The sequence below is a fragment of the Sylvia atricapilla genome, chromosome 2, assembly GCF_009819655.1.
Source record: "Sylvia atricapilla isolate bSylAtr1 chromosome 2, bSylAtr1.pri, whole genome shotgun sequence".
Lineage (NCBI taxonomy): Eukaryota > Metazoa > Chordata > Aves > Passeriformes > Sylviidae > Sylvia > Sylvia atricapilla.
The window spans coordinates 45857480-45880653 of record NC_089141.1 but is presented as its reverse complement, the minus strand read 5'-3'; the positions used below and the strand labels follow the sequence as shown (position 1 = coordinate 45880653).

Below are 23174 nucleotides of genomic sequence, written 5' to 3'. Positions count from 1 at the left end.
ATCCCTCTTGTCCATAAACAAACAATAGTATCTGAGGCTAGAAAGTATGCAGCATTGGTATCTATATTTATTTCTAGGAGCTGAAATTGCTGTGAACTTCTTTCATCAGTGTTACTTATCCTTTCAAGTATTACTTACAGATAGTAAAGAAATTGGACTGTGAAGGATCCCTCTGAGACCCCACTGGACACTTTCCAAAAGTAGATCATTTTACTGTATTCTATTTAATCCTTTATACACTTTTCAATCCAGGTGACAAGGCTGAGAGGCATATAAACACAACAGTTTTCCAATAAGATGGTACAGCACAATATAGGATCAAGCAGACACAGTACCACAACATGTTCATTTGGTCAGCAGTAGTATCAATCCCTTTCCCAGACTGCTCTGGTACGTTTTTACATGCAAGCTAAATGCTGGCTTCTACTGATGCCTCGAGAGGCTACCTCAGAGTGTCACACTGACACTAGCATCAAGAAAGACCAGCATTCATTTTAATAAATGGTAATTGCCAACAGATGTTTTAAAAAAATCATTTATAACATTTGTCTGTCTGCCTTTTGGCAATTACCTAATGCTTCTCGGTAACCACAAGGGACTGCTGGAGGTTTAAGCACATAGATACTCATTAAAGAATCTACAGTGGGAATATCCAGATTTACTGATGGCTATATATTAAAAATATTTTAATTTTATTTAAACGAAATTATTAGAATTAAGTTAACATCTTAAGAACAGAAAACTAAAGGATCCATGAAGGGCCTGAACTTTTTAAATGTGTAAAAAAACCTGTCACTCAATGAGTGCATGGAGCACATTTCAGTAATTTTACACCTGGTAAATAACTATAAATTGACCTTAAAAGTGATATTACATGTGACAGATACAATAAAAAATTAACACTATTTTGCAAGGTACAGTATTATAGAATTAGCTTGTTTTCTACTTTGTGTTTTTAATCCAGATTTTTAAGTACTCATATGCACATTATTACTGCAAGAAATTACTTCTACATCACAGTCTAGAAACCAATAAAAAAGAGCAAATTACTGTGCAGTAAACCAAAATCATACGTATTGTAGACTACAATACATTTCTAGACTATGGGTAGTTTTAAATCACCTTCAGGTACTGCTCCGACAAGTATGTGATAACTCAGCAATCCTTTTCCCCAAAAAGAGCAGAGTAAGTTGTTAACTTCAATGCTGCTGTGGCTGAGCAGATTTCACAGCCTGCAGTGTCATTTCCATACTATTGGAATATAAATCCAAAGGTCCTCTGCTTTTTAATGCTTGCCTTAAAATTAAGAGCTAAAGTAGGAGGTAGCTACATTTACACCTGATAAATCTGACAACTACATATAGGGTTACGTTTGACAAAACAAACCACTGTACTAGAAGTCATTACTCTCAACTTACCTGGTGCTAACCCAGCAGTAGCAGGACTTCCCATGGAGGGGTGAGAGAACAAGGCTTGAGAGAAGGCAGACATACTTGACTGGGATACATTACTCAGCCTGGAGGTTGAGCCTCCTTTAGGAATAAACTCACTTGCAGAAGGATTTGGTGTCTGTTTAAAAAGAAAATAATAAATTAAATGTTTATTTTAAATGAGAAGGGATGGAGAGTGCCTGTTTGATAGAAAATACTTTCTAGAACTGCCTACTAGTACAGGGGGCATTTTTAAGGTACATGCAGCTTGCTGATGAGAACAAAGAATACTGGAAGCTAGTCTACATGAACAAATTTAGATGTGTTTTTAGCTTGTCTGAAGTGGTATAGGCAAATTTTCCATATGAGCAGCTGGTCTACAAATTCATACAATACTCTTCATCAAAAGGCTTTCCACTCCTCAAAAAGCATTACATTACAAGTTGGAGAACAGATTTGACACTGAGAAAGCTTTGCCACAGCTGGACAGACTGCTACCCCCATGACTTCAGCAATTTCATCCCTAACTTACTAGCAAATTCAAATTACAGGAGTAAAACTTACTCCTACTAGTAAAGTCACCCCACCTCTATTTCAAATAGATCTGTATGTTCAGGTTTTTTGTGAAGTTAACTGCTGCTTTAATTACCTGTTTCATTTATCTACCACCCTTAATAATAAAGTCTAATTTGGTGCCACAGAAAAAAAATAGAAGCAGAATGATGGCCAAACATCAGTATTTGTTAGTATATAAAACAAACACACTCAAGCAATTTTAATTTCTATTAAAATCAGTGCAGATGGTTTTGCAGCTTGGGATCATGGTGCTTGTTTTGAGGTGAGCTTTTTGTTTGATTTGGGGTATGGAGGGTTAGAAAAAGAAAATCCCAGTTCGAACTCAAAAGGCAAAAAGTTTATCACTGGACAGCCAATTACAAATGACAGGAGTGGAACAAAAACTACATTAAGCCAAGAAATAAAATCAATTACTACGTGAACACTCTGAAAGCTTGAAGATTATTAAATTACAGGATTTAGTTTATTAAGTAATCTGCAGAGTACCTCTCAAAAGTGTCTAAACAAGTTAGGTAAAATAAGAAGACAGCAACAGCTCCCAATAGACAAGGGTTACCATTAAGATAATCCATAATGTTTTTTTACAGAAAATTATATTGGATTACCTTGGTTTCAGGCAATTTTAAAATAACCAAATATATCAACTGTTAGTTAAATTACCAATACAACGTAACAATAGAGAAAGTAAGTTGGTGCCAAATAAGAAGTGAAGTGTGAACATCAATTTAGATAGTGAAGGAAATATCTGAAGAATTTCTGTTAATTGGGTTTTAATACCTTTATTTGAGTATTTCTACCAAATATCATAGTATTAGTGTATTTCAATGCACTGAAAAAGATTCTCAAAGTTGTAAAATTAAAGAAGATGCCAAGGTTTAAAAGCAAATAGCAAAAATATTCTACCTTTGATCACACAGTAAATTTTAACCCCCATCCACTTTATGATACCAACTTTACCACCTTATCTGTCACCTTACATGTGCATGTTTCTGAATATTCATGGAACAGCTGTAAGTAAATATGTAGATTGTGAAGTAAAACATTTAAATGGGTAAAGAGTTCACATGAATTTTAAAACTCTTTAACCACAGTTAAGGAAAACATGTTAATATATACACTGAAAGCAAAACAAGTGATAAGTTGAATTATACAGACTGAAAACACATAACTGACACATTTATACTCAAAAGGTAATATTCTGGACTTATCTGAATTTAGGTACAGGAATAACTAAGAGAATGGTGTTCCTCTAGACAAAAAAAGGCATGCAACCATTCAGCAAAATCTGCTCTGAAACTGGAGAAAATTAGAGGTGGTAAAGAGTATAGTATAAACAATGATAGAGCTAAACAGTCATCAAACAAAACAACTGGGAGAACAAGGGATAGAATTTGTATTATCTTGCTAAAAGAAGATACTTACAAAGATCTACAAGATCCACAGTTTTCCACTGCTAAAAGCAGCAACAACATATCCATAGTTCTATCACATCTAGACACTACATCAACCAGCCGACAAGGGTGGCACGTGGCGTTAGGTTTGAAGCATGCAAGCAGAGACAAAGACACCTTCTTTTGGAGTGAGAAGGTAACTCAGACTTCCCTAGAGCAACTGAGAGAGTTCCCAAAATTCCACCCATGGCATTTTGGCTAAACTCTTATTATTTTCACCTACTGATTCAAACAACTCCTACATCTGCAAATGCAACTCCAATGCACTCTGCAAATTTTTATGGACAAGTTTTCATGTCTAAAAGTTACTTACTAAAGGTACTTACTAAAAGTTATCTATAACCATCAAGATTTTTAAAGGCAACTCCACTTTAAGAAAAAGCTCCACTTGAACTGGTAGGTGTTTAAATTTCTCCAAATGAAAAAGTCAAACCCAGGAATCTGCTAGAGCCGACCTGGTTTGTGCTGTAGAATTACAAACAGCAATGGGTCAAGTCTGATGGAAATTTAGCTTCATTCCATTTTTTGGTATCACAATTCAGGATGAGCATCAAAGCCTGGCAAGATTAGGCTGTTTTTACAAAACTTTGATGAAAATGTTGAGCATGAGTAAGCAGCTTTGATTCATGAAGACAGACCCTATACTATGGCAGCCTGTTTTACTTCTCTGTGATGCTACAAACATGAGGCTGCAATCCAAGACTTTCCCCACTGGCAAAAAAAGTGATTTAACTTTTGGTTACCATTTTAAAAGACCCTTCTATCTTCAAGTCATTTCCTAAATACAGAAAAAATACTCAAGTTCCATAGTCACTAGCCAGAATGAACTAATCGAAGTAATACAGCAAATTCCAGTGATTGATGGTCAAAACTAGCAAATACTGTCAGATAATTTGAATCTTAAGCCCAAATCCACATTTAAATTCATTACATATACATGGAGCTGCAGTTCTTAAAAACTTTTATGCCTTTAAAAATATTTTATCTAAAGTAAAATATTTTTCTGAAAACAGTTTTCTTCCATGAAGATAATTAAAATAATGAGGCCAGATTAAGTGACTAAACTGAGGGAATGTAATATTACTCTTAGCTCTTAAATATGTAATATTTTAATTACTTTTGAATTTTTGTAGATAACTATTTGGCAGCAATGACCAAGCAAATATGCCAAAATTAGAAAGCCACATTCTTAATGGCCAATGATTCAAAATATTATATTCTTGGCCTGCAAAAACACCCTATTTTCACTCTGTCAACTCATAATACAAAGTATAAATCCCAATTTTAGTTTTACATTTGGATCAATGGTAAGCTTAAAAATCTGTTTAAATGGTAACCATGCTTTAGAAACCAACAAGAGTATTCTTACAGTCTTTGCATTGGAGTCCTACCAAACTTCCCAAGATGACATAAAAAACCACTTTTATAAGAATGAAAATAACCTATTATCTTCTTAGTGAAAACATTTTCTTCATTCTGTATTACATTTAAATTTTGCACAAGTACAGTTTTTAAACAAATTTCATTTAATTAGTAATTAATTATTCATCACGGAATAAAGTAGCTTATTGATGCTAGCTGAGGCTTAAAATTTTAAGTCAGAATGAATCAGGATAGGTAAAATATGAAGAGAAAATGGGGGTATTGAAAACTTACTCATTTTCAAGAGTAACCAGAAGAATGGACATGCAAGATTCACGTAAAGATTATGCAATACTGTGATGTTAAAAAGTAGCAAATGTACTTCTAAACCCAAAACAATAAAAAAGCCTACTAGCACTGTCTGCACTGTGTTAAACAAGTCTATTTTCAGTTTCTAATGCAAATGCCCCATAAAAAGGCACATACAAAACCTCAAAATACTAATCAACTATGTTTTCAACTAACAACATTGAAGAGAAGGAAGCACAGCTATATCAGCTACATTATGTATTTCTAGCAAACCACCTAAGGTAACTTTTAACTGATACCTTTGCTAAAATTGCCATCATTCCCTTTTCCTCTCAACCCTGCCAACTGAAATCTCATCCTCCTTCCAGTATATTAATATAAGATGCTATCAAACTAAAGCAGTGAAGTAACTTCCCTAATTATTATCTGAATACCTCTATCATGCATTCTCAGAATGATTCCATGAAGAAATTTCTAAATACCTTGTTTTCAGATTCTTTATGACTGTGCCTCTTTTCAGTCAGCTTTGCAAAGAAACTTCCAAAGACAGACCACAAGAGTGAGTCCATCCAGCTCCACTTAGAAAAAACAATTCCTTTACTTCTGTACATCAGAATGAAAAAAATGTATAAATAAAAATAAATAGTCCAAATGAAGGCTGATTTTAGCCATGATGCAATTACTAAGGATGGAACCAAAAAAAGTACAAAAGCAGGCCAGGACTATTAAACAACTCATTTGTGTCACCAGTCAGCTTTGACTTTCTCTGGTGGCTTTTATGCTTTTACAGGTAATAAAAGGCAATAAAATTAAAATACAGCATGGAGGGGAAGAAACAAAATATTCTGTGAGTACCACCAAAAAAACCACACCCCAAAACAATCTGAGGCTCCTTAAAAGAAGGTACAGATGAAAGCAAAGAGCAAGCCAAGGATCTAAACTGAAGACCTTCACTGGAAGGACAACACAGCAGCATATGACATAAGTGTATGTTAAGGAGTAACATGTAACAGATTCCTGTAATCCAGAAATAATATCAAAACTCCTGTTTCATCAATTAATACATATGATTTGTCTTTATGTTCCTTGGTGATAAATTTGCAAGGCCCCACTGCTGCACTAACCAATAAATGAATCCTCAAAGTGCCTTTAAGTACAGAAGTGAGCTGGAACACAGGGACAAAGCTAAAAAGCCTTTGGAAAGCCATGCAGGGATCCCACAGGAATACTGGAAACCACCCTTCTCTCTCTCTCATTTTTCATTTAGCACCTCTCAGCACAGCTGTAGAGCAGCAGAGACACCACATCAGCTTCAGAGGCTGTCACAGTACTTCATTAGCTCGTTTCTGGTTCCACATTCAAACAAAGCCAGCTATCTAACTCAAAAAGTAGGCCAATCTCATTTGATTTTAGAAGGATGTGCTAATGTACTCACCATGCTAGAAACTGGATACAAGCCTCTTTGTTCTCTTTTTATGTTCTCCTTCACTTCCAGATTCATGCTTATCTGTTCTGACATCCCAAATTACATAATTGTGTAATGGTTACAGAAAACCACCATTAACCCACACCCATGCTATGAAGCAGGGCACTCCTTTACCAGTCTATTTTTGGCATAGTTTTCATAATATCTCTTAGGAATACAGAAAAATCTAGAAGTCTTTCTTGAGCTTAACATGTTGCTATTTTGTTGTTGACGGGTTTTGGGGTTTCTTTGTTGTTTTTTTAATGGGCAGAGGTTTTATATGAGCAGATACACTTTACAGAGCATTGTTGCAATTCCTCCAAGGATTCCTTGTAAGCCACAACATCAGGAAAGGATGCATTTTGTGATGTCAGAGTAACCCAGAAGACACAGGAAGTCGCCAGGGACTTCAAAGCAAATATCTTTCTACACCACTATTTAATTTGTGTAACATGCTATATTACTATAATTACTGTGACAAGTCATCACATCACTCCAACAATAGGCTCTAATAAATTTCAATTTGCCAACATTATTAGTTAATTTACTCTACTACTCTTGCAGAAGAATTAAGAGTCAATTTCATTAAAACTGGGAAAATTTGTTCGCTAAAGATTTATTGGTTTATAAACCAGAACACAGGCTCAGACAAAACTGTTCGCGAAGTCTTGCTACAACTGGCAAGCAGATCTCACTAAAAAGTAAACTTTAAAATTAGATCTGGAATATTTTCATGTTTCTTTAACAAAAATCCTTCAAAGTACTGTAAAAATGTCTAAAATCTTAGACGTCTATGCTCGTAATGCAACATGCTTGAAAAAATTAAGTTCTATGATTCTTTGTTTTTTGAGCAAAAAAAAAAATCAGTTATTGATAGTGAATAAGAACTAATCTGTGTAACTAACATGTATATATTCCTACTATTTTAAGGACGATTACCTTATGCTATTATAATACATATCACATATAGTAGCCCAGTATATAATTTCCCAGTATAAGGTAGCATACATTACTATAAAACAAACTTTTATTTGGATAGTTTGCTTCTTTCATGCACAACCCAGAGTACAATTCACTCTGCAGACTTCACCTTTAATCAGGTAAGTGTAACACCATATTTAAACAAAAGAGATCTGGATTATAAATTCACAGTCATGCAGGAGTAAATTATTTTACAATGCAAGTTTTAACACCTTTCCTTCTTCAGTCTTGCCAGACTCCACAGTTTCTCTTCAATCCTTCCTGTTTCTCCTCCAATTCTATTTATTATGGCTGGCACATCCTTCTGTTCATATTTCCATCACATGTGCATACATATACATGCTTTGTTAAAGCCCACATCTCCATGGGAAGCTATGCAACTTCAGAAAGCATGGGGACCTTGAGCTTCCTTCCCTTTGCCACTCTTTGAACACCTCTTCAGACTGCACAGACACTGAGAAGACAACTGCTTCTGGTGAGAAGCTTCAAGTTTCAGGCTACTGCCTCTCCAACCTCCAAAAGCATTAAGTTTTTTTGCTTCTAATCTAAATGGAGTAGATTAACAAAGAAGCTTGTTGCATCTCTATACAGCAAGAAAATAATAGAGGACAGGAGACCACAAACAGGACTTTTTTTTGCCCTTTAGTGTCTACCTGAAAACTAATGACCAATTTTCTGTCTCTCTCTTCTCAGAACAACAGTCTTTAATTACGGCTTACATTCACTGTTAGATACACACAGCAAATTCAGTTTGTCTATCTTCTCTCCCTTCAAAACAGTACTGCTTCACAGGCTCTCACCACTGTCCTTCAAGACTACCTGGTCCTTCTACCAATATTTTCTTTTAACTTCCTCTTTTCTCCATCAGTGGCTTATGCTGCTTCCCCAGCAGCAAGAGCACCAGGACAGACCGAAGGTCCAAACATCCCTAAACAATGTAGCCCCATGCTGCCTACATCATGCTGCCCATGACTGCTCATTTCAGTAACACAGAGATGTCCAAACATCAAATAATGCAAAACTAGTAGGAGTGTGGAAAGGACCTTGTACAAGCATCACGTTGGCCCTCACACGACAGAAATTTAGTGAACTGAAAGAAAACCCTGAAGTGCCACAAGTTCTAATTAGATCTCTGTTATCAATCTACCCAGTTCATTCACTTAGAAAGCACCAAAAATAACATCAGCATCATAGGAAGACTAAAATAACAATATCTGAGGAATCAAAAGCACTACACAAGTGAAAACAGTATTAGCAGCAGTGGTGCAACACCCACCACTGTAGCAATCTCCATCTAAACTCTACTTTAAGGGACACAAAGCAGACTCATCCTAGACTAGAATTATTCTTCATTTTCATCCCAAGGATTACCTGCTACTTCACTACAGAGATATTCAAGCCCAGCTGGACCACCCCCACTTTTACACAGCTGAAGAACATCCAGGAATTAAGTAAAATAATGGTTAGAGTTGCATATATTTCTCAAACAATTTGAGAAATACAAACTATCCCAACATTAAAATTAAGAATTTATACTTCCTGATCATGATGGCAATGTCTTCAAATTCTGTACTGAGGGCATCTATTTGCATTGTATCAATCATTTTAACAACAATCACTAATTTTACCAGTAGAAATCTTCCTCAGATAAAAATTAAAGGTTGTGGTTGTTTGCTTTTAGAATACATTAAATGATTACTTTTGCTCCTTCTCCTCAGATTACACCAAAATCAAGTAAATGATTCAGCAACGGGTGAAGATAATTAAATATCTCCATTTCACTCTCTTAGAGAACCACTATGCCTATTATGTGAAATAAATATTTCATCTTAACTCATACTGGGAGTAACTCTTTCTACCATTTTCCAGAACTGAAAATAAAACATCCAAAATACTGAAAAAATGACTAGTAAAAAATAATTTTACCTGTAAATTGTTTTCTGTGACTCTGTTCCACCAAACCATATTGATGGGTACTCCTGTTTTACACCTGTCAGCCAGACAGCCAATAGGGTTCTTTGATTTTCTTGCTTTTGATCCCACCGGAACTATCCTCTCATCCAGCATCCCCAGTCGATACTTCCTGGGCTATGAAAAAGAAGGAGAGAAACCAGGCCACTCCTAACAACCCTTATCTAAAGCTACACTACAGGTATTACACTGTGAGATGATTCTGGATTGGTGGAATAGGAAACAATTTGCAAGTAAAATTTAGCTGAGACTGTTTCCTTTCAATCCTGACTATCTGGTTATAACAAACAATGTTTTAAAAAATGAAAAAAAACCCAAAACTTCAGGGACTACTAATTATTTGTAAGCAAAGCCATCCATCACGAGTCAGCCACTGAAATACGCATATAAATTTGTAAATTCTGTCCAAATGAGAAATTGCTCTTAAAAAACTGTTTAAAAATATATATAATTTTCAAAATAAATACCTTCAATCACATCATAATAATGAACACCTCCCTTGAAATTTCTACCATACAAAATTTATATTCAAATTTGCTCTGACTCATCTCCTGAAAATTTGCTTTTAAAAATCAGGTAGAACTGAGTAACCAACTGCAGCAGAACTGTGAGAAAAACATTTCTGCTCAGGTTAATATTTGAAGTAATAACTTCAGCTACTATCTTAAGTGAAAACAGACAAGAATCACTATGACAAATGCACTGGGAGCTGTCATAAAATTGAGAAAATAAAATACATTTGAAAAAGTTAACATGCAGGAAGTACTTGCACCTCATTAACAGTGACATTTCTATTACATTGGCAATGATCACTACAAATGCAACTACTTATAAAGAATAGTATGAACATTAAATTCAAAAGGCAGACTGTAAAAAAGAAGATCTGTTAAATATTTTCAAGCAGGTACAGAAGCTTTCCAGATTTCTCTGTGCTTTCAAACCTATGTGTATCTACCCAGATGGTAAGTATCATCAAAAGAAATATTTTAGCATCTATGTATATATAGACAAGGGCCTTTTATGCCAATTATATCAGCAATTGGCTCAAACTGCAGAAGTTGGCTGTTTTCTTTTGCTGTGGGGTTTCGTTTAGGCATTTTTATGTGACAGTGCAACTATCACCTGGACATCGATCACTTTACGTAACCAAAGCTTAACTTACCTTTATTCTGATATCTACTTCACTAGCACCTTAGAAGTCTTAGCAACATGTACCTTCATACACACTTTAGAAATTATTCCTCAGGAAACAAGGCAAGAATCTAACTGGAGAAGATTTTCCACTCACATAGAAACAATTTATAAAACACAGGACAAAACTACCATAAAACAGCTGCAAAAACAAAACCTAAATAAAACCTTAAGGTTCCCTGGAACCTTTTAGGCTGAAAGCTTTGGAAGGAATTAAAATTCAGTAGAGTCAACAGTACCCCATCTGCCCAAAAAACCCAAACAAACCAACCCCTCCAAAAAACCCACCAAAAAACCCAAGGATACCAACATGGACTATGAACTATCAAAAGCAATAAACTCCATGGAGGAGTTAACCAAACTTAGCAACAATAAAGAAGACTGAATTTTAGCATATCAGTTAGGAATTTGTGATGGGTGGCACAAAGTCCTCCTGCAGTTCAAACGCACACCTGATCACAGTAAATCTAAATACTTGTTTATTTGGAGAAACACTCAACTATGGGTTAACTTACATAAGTAAATCAGAAATACTACTAAAATCCTAACCTGCAAAGCCATCAGAGCTGAGAAGATGGGACATTCAAGCAAGATTGGACTTTAGGACAGGGTTTGAATACAGTATGTATTTTTCTTAGGCCAGCTACTGGAAGTAAAGTAATGAAGAATAGCAGTTTCCCTGGAAGCTTTCCCATTTCTCTCTCTCCATGCTCTACCAAGTGCAGGGGCACAATCTGCGTCAGGCTACTGGTGCCCAAATATACTTCCATTCACAAAGGGTTCTTCTAATCTTCCATAAAAACTGGTTGTCTACAAATATTTTGAAAAAAAGAACCAAAACAAAGGAGGAAATGAGCCAATCTGGAAGAAGGCTATTTTGGTCACAACAGGATTCAGATTCCTGACAACACAATGAAACTGTATTCTAGGCTTTATGAAAGACCATATAGAGAATTCATGTTCCAGTAGTTCTTTACTTACTCGTTATTAAAAAATGAAATCAAATACTGGATGAGTCTAAAAAAAATTTCCCTTTCATTACTTATCATAAAACATTAGGGGATTACTAGGTCAAGATTTCATTATTTAGATAGACATTAGAAGATGGAATACACAATATTAACATTTGGAGATAAATTTTAGTCTATGTGCTCCAAAGTAATTCTAAATAACACTTGTTCTTAACGAGCAAACTTGGATCTGATTTAGAAATGCAGTCTGAATTTAAAGGATATCAGAAAACAGAGTATCTGCCTAGAAGAGAGATTCAATAGAAAGGAAAGCAAATAGATTGAGAAGTTTGAATAAGTGTATCAACTTTGCTATATCCCTGACCTCTACACAGAGCAAGAAATGAAGCAACACAAACAGTTCACCTTAAAATGAGCAAGAACTCATCAACCACTCATCATTTCTGAAAATACATATATATATATAAAAAATCTATAAATATATATATAAAATATAAAAATACACATATATATATTTACCTAAAATACAGAGGGCATGACAATCTAGACTAATAAACGAAACTTTTTTGCTTGGGGACAATTTCTCTTGGATGTTTACAAAAATGATTGGTTTTTTTGCCTTCCCTACAGTCTTGTGAGGTAAAAAAAAAAAAACAAAAAAAACAAAAAAAACAAAAAAAGAAAACCAAACCAAACCAAACAAAATTAAAACAAAAACGGAAACCACAAAACACAAAAAAAAAAAAACAACCAACCAAAAACAAACAAAAAAAAACCGGTTCAGATGTAGTAACTACTGGCTGCAAATGTTTACAATAGGCAGGGAACAGCTAACTACCTTTAATTGCTAGCAACAGCTTAGCTTCCCCTAGGGTGAGAAGGGTAAGCATTTTCAACCATAACTAATAATTATAACCCTTGCCTGGCAGAACCAAGCTGCTGCCAGCAACTAATGATAGGAGCCTATTGGCTGGCAAAATTATTAGGAAAGATAAACCCCTAAAGTCTGAAAAACATTACACTTGAAAAGAAAGAAAGCCACTCCAAAAACAAGTCCTTCCTAAGTAGCCTCTTCACATGAGAATACTACTAATGATGATTAGCTTTACTAGCCCATACTAGAAAGTATTCCTCAAGTGAGTTTAATTACTTGGTTCTCATTCATTCAACAAGAACTTTGGGAATGTGATCAGCAACTCTATTTTCTTCCTACTATTTGCTGTAACAGTGTCTTTGCCCCTAGTTCACCCTGTTTCAAGGACAGTGGGTGACATCACAGCTCCTTTTTCTAATTCAGGATTAAATTGACCTCTAGTGTAAGATGCTCCATGGCTGCCCTAGAGGAATAAATTTAAACAAGAAAATATCTACAAACATTAAAACTGTAAAGACTTTTGTGTTATATTTAAGTCTAGATAAGCTGACAAATCAAACTACACAATTGCAAAGTTTTCTTCTACTGAAGATCTGCAACTCAATTTTTTCAGGATCACTCAGGTCCCAAATTACATTTCTGTTCCTTAAAATGCATTTACTGCTAGCAGGTTTTGAATTTAGATTTACAAGACCTTTTTAGTACCAAAACATACCAAATTAAGTCCAGCATACAAACAATGTGAGCAGGCTATTGTGTTTCAAAGTACTGTGGTAATGCTGTCTATGTGCTTCTAGTATCAAACCAAATAGAAATCATCTCAAGCCTTCTCCATCACAGGCTAAATGAAGCAGCATTACCTAAATTACTATACCTAAAAGGTATCACAGTAGCATTAGCTACAGCTCATCCATTGTACAGTGAGTTGACTGTATCTGCACATTCAAACAATAAAATATTACATTATCAGACAAAAAAAGCTATAGAAACTCACACTTTACTTGTACTACTTACTGTACTACCAAAATTATGTGAGACATACAACTTTAAATTTAAATGCTGACTTTTGAAAGACTTTTTTTTTAAAAAAATTAATGGTGAAGAGACCATTAAAAAAAGAAGTTAAACACTAAGCTAGGCTGCTAGTCTACTGAAAAAGGAGCAATTTGTTTTATTATGCCTTTAAAACTAAAAACAAAATAAAAATTCTTGGTATTAATATTGTTGTTTTCACACAACACCCATAACTAATTAGCTTGAATAAGACAGTACTTGAAACACCAAGAGATAGATATGAACTTCAATATGTTATTGAGCCCCTATATAGGCATAATCAGTTAAGCAGTACCTTAACTGTGAGCACAACTCTATTACTGTGTATTACTAAACCCAGTTAAGTGTTATATCTGAACATGAGTTATGGTCAACAGGAATATCCTAACAAATCTGTAAGATGGAAATATGAAAAAGAAAAGCTGTCTGTTAAGTGCAGCTAAACTGTTTAAGTTTTGTAGTCAATAAAGAAAAAAAAAACCCTTTACAGAGACTGGGTTAACTGCTAACCAAAATAGCCTCTACTCCTCTTTTACTACAACCTCCCACTGGTAGACAGGCAGACCACACCTGTGGTTTTTTTCTATCTCAGCTTCTGAAAGCTAGAACCTATTTTTCAATTTTTGAGATCCACAAAAAATGGAATAGGAGTTTGGTCAACAGTTTAGAAATAATTGTGTGGTTGGCTGGTATTGTTTTTTGGGTGGAGAGTTTTTCCCTTAAGAAAAAAAAAAAAAAAAGACTATGCTAACATGCTTATAATTGTGAGGCTTCCAATATTACACATTGAGGTTACATGAATTTAATAGACCAGGCACCCTTCCATCCAGATTGCTCATGAAAACCTGGGTTTGGCTGGGGACAGAATTTCACTAGTTGGAAACTATCATACAGAGAGAAAAAAAACGTATTCTTGTATCCCAAGAAAACTTAAGCATGACATTTGGCATGGAAATGTTTCGTATTTCAGAGCAACACATCTGATCACTGCAAAAATAAAAACTTCTTGGTTTATTTTAGAGATGTAATAGATCAGGTACTGTATCAGGCATTTTAAATCATAGCTAAGGGAAACTTTTCAGGTGAACATACTAAAAAAGTTAATTTCATGAGTGTATATGCTGAAGGCATGAAAATCTTGAAAAGTTCAGAATCAAGAAAACTGACATGACTAAGTCAAATGTTTTCTCATCAATTTTGCAGCCTAACTAAGTTGAAATAAGGTATGAAATTAGCACAACTTTAAATCCTGGCATGGGTTTAGTCATATTGACAAACTTCTTTAATAAGAAATTCATATCACCTGTTGAATTGATGTAAACTGGCAGAAAAGTAGACTTTTTTTCTACCACCATTAAAGCAGACAGCTTTAACTGTATCGAAGACTTGTCAGAGTACTACCATCATCCCAAGATGTACTTTCAAAAACTCCACTGCTAAACGAACACTATGGGCAAACCACAGGCTTTCTTAATGTTTAAAGGTTTCTTTTAATAGGACAGAAATTTTTCTTTACTTACAAACAGGAAAATCATGCACAGTTACCAAATACATAGGTAAGAGGGTTAAAGACTGATGTAGCTTTTACTCTGCTCCTTAACAGGCATAGGATTTCTGAAAAGTGGTATATTTTCTTGCTGCTTTAAATATTTGTATAATACCTTCAACTAATGTGTGCACAAGTTTAAAAAAAATGTTAATTATTTCACTGCAAATTGCTCTTGAAGACTACATACACCTTGGCATAGAAAGAATCAAACAAAGCTTGTAAATGCAAACATAAGCATGTAGGAGAACAGTTACATTTGAAGTCACTTGACTTCAAATACACAAAAGGATGAGGCAACAAAATGTAGAAGCGTTATATATCATTAAAAAGAAATGCTTTTATAATTTGACTTATCTATCATAATGATCACTAATCCACACAAAAACAAAAGCAAATAATATATTCTCTCATGACACACTTAGAAGTGAAAAATACATATTTATCTAAATGGTAATAACTAAGACAGCAAGAGTACACAACCAAGGAACAATTCCAATAACTATGTCAAGGAAAAACATAAAGCAGATTACATTATACGATGTCCGTGTAACGCATTTTAGACCATGGTACTACCTACAAACATTTTTTAGCTTTCTCATAAGGCACAGTCTTTCTGCATTGCTGCAATAACTCTTTTTAGCATCAACTATTATGTTTTATTATTGCAGTATGGGTATATAAACCCTAGAAGGAAAAATTTAGGCTTGCAATATAAACGTAGCCCAGGTACATTAGAAAGTCTGTGAAGCCATAATTCTGTCTCTTAGAACACAGTGACACGATGCTTGACCAGTCCTCAACTCATCAGAACACAATTCATGCTTCTGAGATTGTATGCAGGGAGCTCTGAAAGGTGAAAACTGACTCGACACATTTTCATTAGAAGTAAATTCAGCAAGACCAAACATGGCACATATGGCTTTTCAATACACATCACTGAAGTAGATAATGATCAGGTATCAGAGGCATCAAGATAGAGCTGGAAACAAGAAGCTGGAGCTTCTCCACCAGTAACAAAACTAGATGGGAGGCAGGACACTCAAAAATAAAAATAGCAACTATTTAAGTCTTGAGAATTTAATATCCACAGGACCTGAAGTTATCTTTAGTGTAGTCTTTTAACTTGAGAGATCAAATTATTCTCATACTCATTAAAAAGCTTGCATTTATGCAGACTAAGTTTACAGGTAGGTAGTCTTTGCTTCAAATAATTTGCTATGCACATTTCTGCTGATCAAAGTAAATTAATTAAGTCTGCTGTCCAGTCTCACTTGCTGTAAATCTCCACAGATTACACTGAACAGCTGCACCCTCTTCGGGTGCAGCAATTCAGATAATCTCTCATACTTTCCTTTCTAATCTAGAGTTTTTGTCCTTGCGTTTACTCACCTAAAACCAATGGAAGGCATTCTAAAAAAAAAATTTCTTCAAAATACATAAAAAGCAGCATGAAAATTGTGTTTAAAATTGTTCAGTACAGCAATTAGTTCATCCCTTGCAGCCTATGAACTGAAGTTATTCTCACCTTAATGGACCTCCTTTAGGTGCAACTGAACAATTAAAAAAATGAAATGGAAATAAGTCACTGTTAGAAACTTTTTGTAAGAGTTCAGTTTTCATGAGGATTGAAGGTATGAAAAAACAAAGTAAAATGTAAAAGTAAATGCTTTTCATTATGCTGTAAGGCTGACCCGTGACAAGTACAGGAACCTTTTAGCCCGGATTGGTGGCAACAGTCTCAGAGCAAATTTAAACGAAAGTTTCATAATGTATTGTCATCTTAGTGCATTAAGCTGTCATGTCCTTGACAGCAGATTCTGATCAGTTATGTCACACAAGTTTTTATGACCTGTTTACCAGAAGCACAACAATGAAAGAACAAACTTTTCCAGACAGATCATTTCAGGTTTAGAGAGGAGCACTTTTCTAGATAATGGCTAAAGTCAATTTAGGAAAAACACTCAGGAAGTTCAAGTTCAGAATGCCACCCTGTTTTTAAAAAGCATAACACGTGTTTGAAGAAAAAAAATTAAATAAGCATGACATCATTATTCTTGGGAAAGGGTGTTAGTCTATTACTAACTATAGCTTTTGTTCCATGCTTCACAAATCCTATTTGTGCATTGTAGATTAATACTTACCTAAAAATCTCTCATATGAAATTCACTTTAAGGTTGTTTGTCTCACTGCATGTGGAGTTACAACAACCAGACAGAAATTCCAGAAGGTTTTACAGTTGACAGAACCTCCACCAAGGCTCCATCTACAGAAATACTTAGTCCTTTGATTTCATTTTAAGTATCTTATAAAAATGTCTTTAAACAGTACTCTTAGCCTTCCTGAAATCTAAAATTGAAATGCAGTTTAATAATTTCTAAACAGATATAATCACCTCGAGAATGTTCACAAAAATTCAAGGACTATGTTTACTTTTTAAACAGAAAGAAAAATGGCTCTAAAAATCAAAATTAAAAGCAAATTAAATAGCTCAGTCATACTAACTAGTTTCAAAAATACTACCTAATTAAAAAGCAAGGATATTCAGAATTATAATCATCAACTTATGTTTAGTATCTTACTGATCTCAAATATTTCTCTATATGGCTCACCCATTGTTAAAGGGCTGCCAGCATAACATGATCAGCAATATCCAGAGACAAACAATAAACTTGCTACATAGTACACGCTTTTACAGAAGCTACTCAGTTTTACACAACACAAACATGCAATTTTTAAATAGTTCCAGAGAACTTAATACTTCAGAATGTTACAAATTAGAATTGTGATATTTTTAAAGGAAAGCAATTATTCGTTATTCACTTACCAAGACTGTATTATATCTGTCCTCCAAGTCAGTGATAAACGAAGGAAATGCTGGTTTTGCCAGCTAGTTCAGAACAAACAAAACCTTAGACTTGGTAAGATAATGGAGATTTTTTTTTTCAAACAGTAGATGTTGTAAACACCTACATTTGAACTAGTCACCAAGGCTCCCTTTATACAGTAGGCACCAAGCACTGGCCTAATAAACCCCATTGTTTAAGCTGTAAATAAACCCCAGTTAATAGCTTAGAGGGGAATCACATAAGTCTTTAAATATCTGGCTCTCAAGCATTTAGTGTTTTTAAGGAAATTACTTCAGATAATTTGGATATTGTAATAAAAATACTAAAAACATTGAAAACCTACATCATCACTACTTGCAGTGTATTGACTGGCAGCAAAAGTCAGTCACAAAACTTACTAATTTCTCATCACTTTAGCCAATTTTTGTCCATTTAAACCAATCACCAACATCTGCTCATTTCCAAAGTATCTATCTTTCTCAGAGAGAGCTAAATATTTCTTTAAACTACTAATCTCCCTGTGCTGACTATAGAGGGAGCCTGGATGCCTAGATTTACACAACTCAAGTAGTATTGTATGAAGACTTCCCCATTACTAGTATTTAACACCCTTTAATACAAGCATACATTACAAAATAGCAGTCATAATAAAAAATAAATTATTAATATGCAAAGAAAAACAAATCTCTTTCAATTAATGCCAGTTATAGCTAAAATGCTAACTAGAAAAAAATCTAAGTTAATCCATTTCCCAGATAAAATTTACTCTTAATACTATTTTAGCAGCCAGTGCCTTAATTTGCTTCTTTTTCTTGAGGAAAAAATGGACTGAGTCAGAAAGCACTCTGAATTACTATTTGAGCTTTGAGGTATCTGTGCTTTACAAGCACAAACATTAATTGGGCTGTTTTCACTTTGTACTGCTTAACTTCAAAATAATTTTTAGAGACAGTGGTCATTCTTGCAATACTTCTGGTTAGATAGCTTATTTTCTTTGAACCATACATGTGGGTTCATACACAAGCACAAGTTCACATCCAGCAACATACAGACGTGTGTATATATTGGCTCTCACAGCCGGTGTTAAGGGGGAACGTACAATTATTTTTCATTTTTACCAGCCTTGATAAGTGGATGAGCAACACATTTATAGTTTACATCCAACTTTAGCACACTGTACTGGCATTAAGGAAAAGAGCAACGCAGATATTCCATGTAGTTTGGATACACCATAATATTAGAAAACTAATGTTCTACAACAGCATTTGTAGTTAAAAAATAGTGTGATGGACCAACTATAGAAATTATGTATTTAAGCTCAATCTTCACCTGCAGGAATAACACAGAACATGCTGATGCAGCTTGCTTTCATTATTTATTACAGGAAAGCTCAGGATAATGTGGCTAATAAGTAGTAGAACATGAAAGTCACTACTGAAAGCAAAACTTAATAACTGGTTGGGACAAGGTAATATCTGGTCTTGGTAAGTGAAAGTTCATAAAAATAAGAAGGAACTCTCATGTAATCAAACTTTTGTTTCTTATTCCAGCCAACAAGTGTGTAACTGGAAAACACCACAACTTGCACAGCTACAGGTCAAAGGTGTTTGAAGATGCTGTCTAGCCCTCAGCAAAAGAAAGATTTCTCAAAACAAATTAGAGGGATGGAAAAACCCCAAATCCTCACTTCTCAATTGATAACAGTGTCTTTTAACCTAAATGCATTCTGAACGGTTATAATTACTATCACATAACTTACAAATAAATGGAAAAATGATTCTTAATATATTCTTCTGAACTTGCTGCCATAAAGGCTTGAAGGTTACGTGTCCCTCAGTAGAATAAAATTAATTTGATTTCAAATTCAATGGGCTATGTACTGAGTTTCATATTCTATAAACTTCAGTTTACAACTGCCTGGAGTATTTCTTAATAGCAGCAGCAGTCTGATCTGATGTAGCAAAAATGAAGCAATAAATCTTATTTATATCAGCCACAACACATTAAAATAAATCTAGTAACATCAGAAGAATTATCCTTATTTCATGTAGCATTTCAAGTTATTCCAGATCTTCTTCTCTGTCAACTCATATATAAATAGGCTACTTATGATTTAGTTCTTGCCTACCTTCCTCCTTTGAGACACGCTGAGGGCAGCAAAGTCATTAAACAAGGATGAATTTGGTGAAGTTAGTGGATCTATAAAACCAATGTAAAACCAATGCATTAGATATATGTACACACCACTAAAAGAAAATTCGTATTTTTTAACTTATTTCTGTATGAAAAAATCCATTTGACAAAGCTAAGTTTAGCAATCACACTGCTAAATCCTCCAGCATCAGACTGTGCAACTGCTTAATTGAAATGGTGCTCATCAACAGAATTCAGTAAGTCTGATTGCTGCTGACACTATTTAAAGGCCACCTAACATTTCACAGCCTTCATCTGTTGTAAGTGCTCTTTACATCTGCATGTCATTTTTAACCCTGTAGATGAACAATTACAGTGTTTCCAAGTCACCAGAAGATCCTCCCCAAAGGTCTGACAAGCATTGGAACAGGTTGCCCAAGGCAAGTGCATGAGTCACCATCCCCGAGGGGCACTGCGCAAATGCTGTACTGAGGGAAAGCTTTAGCAGTGCACTTGGCAGTGCTGAGATAACAGTTCGACTCCATCTTAAAAAGTCTTTTCCAGCATAAAAGATCCTATGATTCTATGATCTCCAGTTGCTTGAGATCAGCAATCTTCTGTGTAACAGGTCTTAAAAATAATGATGTGGATTTCGCTTGCCTTGTCACTGTTCTGCACATCTAATTTAAATCAGAACCAAGGATAGCAGAAGTCCACATTCCATTAAAAACTTTTATTGCTTTTTCTTTGTTCCTATTCATCTTTTCCAGAGCTGAAGTATCAAAAACTATGTAAAATTCACAGATGCAACTTAAAACTCCAAACTACATGGCTAAAACTGTCAAATTAGCAGATGACTGCCAGTTGTAAACGTTGGTGTTTTGATGAAATGCTTTCTTCAACATTAAATTCTTAACAGAGAATTTATCTTATATTTATTCAACAATAAATATTCCCTAAAAGGGCAATTCTACAAGTGAAGCACTGCTTGGCAGAGCTGGGGAGAGAGAAGGGGAAGAATCTGAGACACAACAAAATGTAAAATGTTTTCTAAAAGTTGGTCTGGTTTCTCTCCTTGACATGCATCACCATTACCATTTGGCCTGTCACAGTCAAACTCTGACTGCATTTAAAACTGGAGACCTCCACTGCCTTGAATAGCTAATTGTTCACTGGTACAAAAGAAGCAGAGTTAATCTCAAAGCCTACTGGAAATAAACTAAGAAGAAAAACCCAAGGAAACACTCACAAATTTTGACTTTCAAGCAAGTTCATTTTATAGTAGTTACCACCATGCTTAAAAAATTATAATTCTAGTAAGTAGACTAGCTGCAGGGTCAGACATGCAAATGGAGTTCTAGAACATAATTTACACAGCAATTTTCAAAGATGAAATTTATCTTAAATGTATGCCCTTGCCATAAGGGAGTAGTATCCTCTTCTTTATAAAGAACTTAACAGCTACAGCTGAAATAATCTGAAGTGATTCTGAAGAGTACATTACAAAGCTCAATACACCCTCCGTAATAATTTAGTGAGTACATAGGCCTCCACTATCAAGATATTTTCTTCAGCTGAAAACCATGTATATAAAACACATTCCTACAGCAAGGAAAAAAATTGCAAGAGGCAAAGTACTACTTGCACGACAAAACTAGCACGAATAGCTATTAAAAATCACCAGTTATGTGACATTTCTAGTTATTAAAAATAATCAGTTATGTGACATTTCACAAAATCCCCACAGCCTAAATTTAACAGAAAACACCTGTACCCTAATCCCACACAATAACTTATCCATACTACAGTGAGGCAACACAAATGCTTAAGCTATCAGTGCTTTACAGTGGATATCCAAACTAACAAACATTTCACTTGAAGTGACAAGACTGATAATGACATTTTTTAGTTTTTCGCCCACAGCAAAAAAAAGTAAAACTTTGAGTTCATTACACTACTGTTAAAAAAAAAATAAAGTTCTGCTGTGTCTCAAAATCAGAGAATAACACCACCTTCAGCCTCAGTTTTGTGAAAGTGAATCTCTCAACATTTCAAACATACTTTTATATGTATTACTTTAAACATACTTACCATGGCCTGCATACTGCTTGGCACTGTCATTGACAAGGCTAGGGGAGCTGCTGCTATTTGTCATCCTCTGTAAAAATGAAAGATGAAAGTGTACATGTAAAATAAAGCCTTAACAGATTAAGTGAGGGCACTGGGTATGACCTTTAGAAAGTTTTAAGGACAGACTACAAAACTTGTGCTCATCCCCCATTTAGTAAATATGCTAAGCAAACAGATTCATAACTGACAAATATGTTTAGTAAAACAAAGCACTTTGCACAACAGAAATGCAAACCAAAAATTACTGTATATTAAAATTAAACACTATCTTCATTAATTTCTTCTAAATGAGGAGGATCTACTGAACCTATGGTTCTCTTCCTGCATGTTGTGAAAACATTAGATAAGACAATTACTAATCTCCTTAAAACAGTCTTTCACACTGCGCTCCTGAAACAACTCCTCCCTTTAATATACTATCATCAGGACATGAAACTTCTCCAATGAAAAATACTTAAGTATTTGATAAATTCTTTTTAAAAACAAATGAACCTTTTGAGATCTTTTAGCAACACATCCAATTCTTCCAAGTCAGCAGGACATCTGAAACCCTTTTAACATTCCTCCTAGGCTCCACTTGCTTCTCCTACATTCCTCTAGAGATACCAGCTAGCAATAAACTGGACTACAGTGAAGCAGTGCTGCTCTAAGAGCTACTGCTTCTTTGATAGAGTTTTAATGTGTCTCTTCTTACTCATGCTTATTATTTTCTTTCACCAGCTTCCCAACAGGAAGAAAAAGTGTGAGAAGAAAAGGAAAGCAAGGTCAGGAAGTGTTCTCCATCACTGAGAGAGACAACCACTAATTTGTTAAAATACTCCCTGGCATGCTTTTGGCCCACATCAACCCAGAGTCTCCCAGCCAATTTCCAGGCACTATTCA

The 23174-nt window shown here is 34.8% G+C and overlaps 1 protein-coding gene across 12 annotated transcripts in view; it reads right to left on the bottom strand.

Annotated features, from left to right (window-relative positions):
- PAN3 (poly(A) specific ribonuclease subunit PAN3) overlaps window positions 1–23174 on the bottom strand; it is a 79222-nt gene that overhangs the window by 34732 nt on the left and 21316 nt on the right. For 8 of the 12 annotated variants that reach the window (XR_010742926.1, XM_066313120.1, XM_066313119.1 and 5 more), the window contains 5 exons: window positions 22254–22320; window positions 20158–20228; window positions 18008–18070; window positions 9501–9662; window positions 1419–1569 (listed from right to left, as the gene is read on the bottom strand). Coding sequence is in view for 11 of the 12 variants with exons in the window: in XM_066313120.1 (XP_066169217.1) it covers window positions 1419–1569; window positions 9501–9662; window positions 18008–18070; window positions 20158–20228; window positions 22254–22320 (514 nt within the window). In the remaining variant the exon portion in view is untranslated. The remainder of the gene's footprint in view (window positions 1–1418; window positions 1570–9500; window positions 9663–18007; window positions 18071–20157; window positions 20229–22253; window positions 22321–23174) is intronic. The other 4 variants (XM_066313125.1, XM_066313126.1, XM_066313128.1 and 1 more) reach the window with 3 other exon arrangements.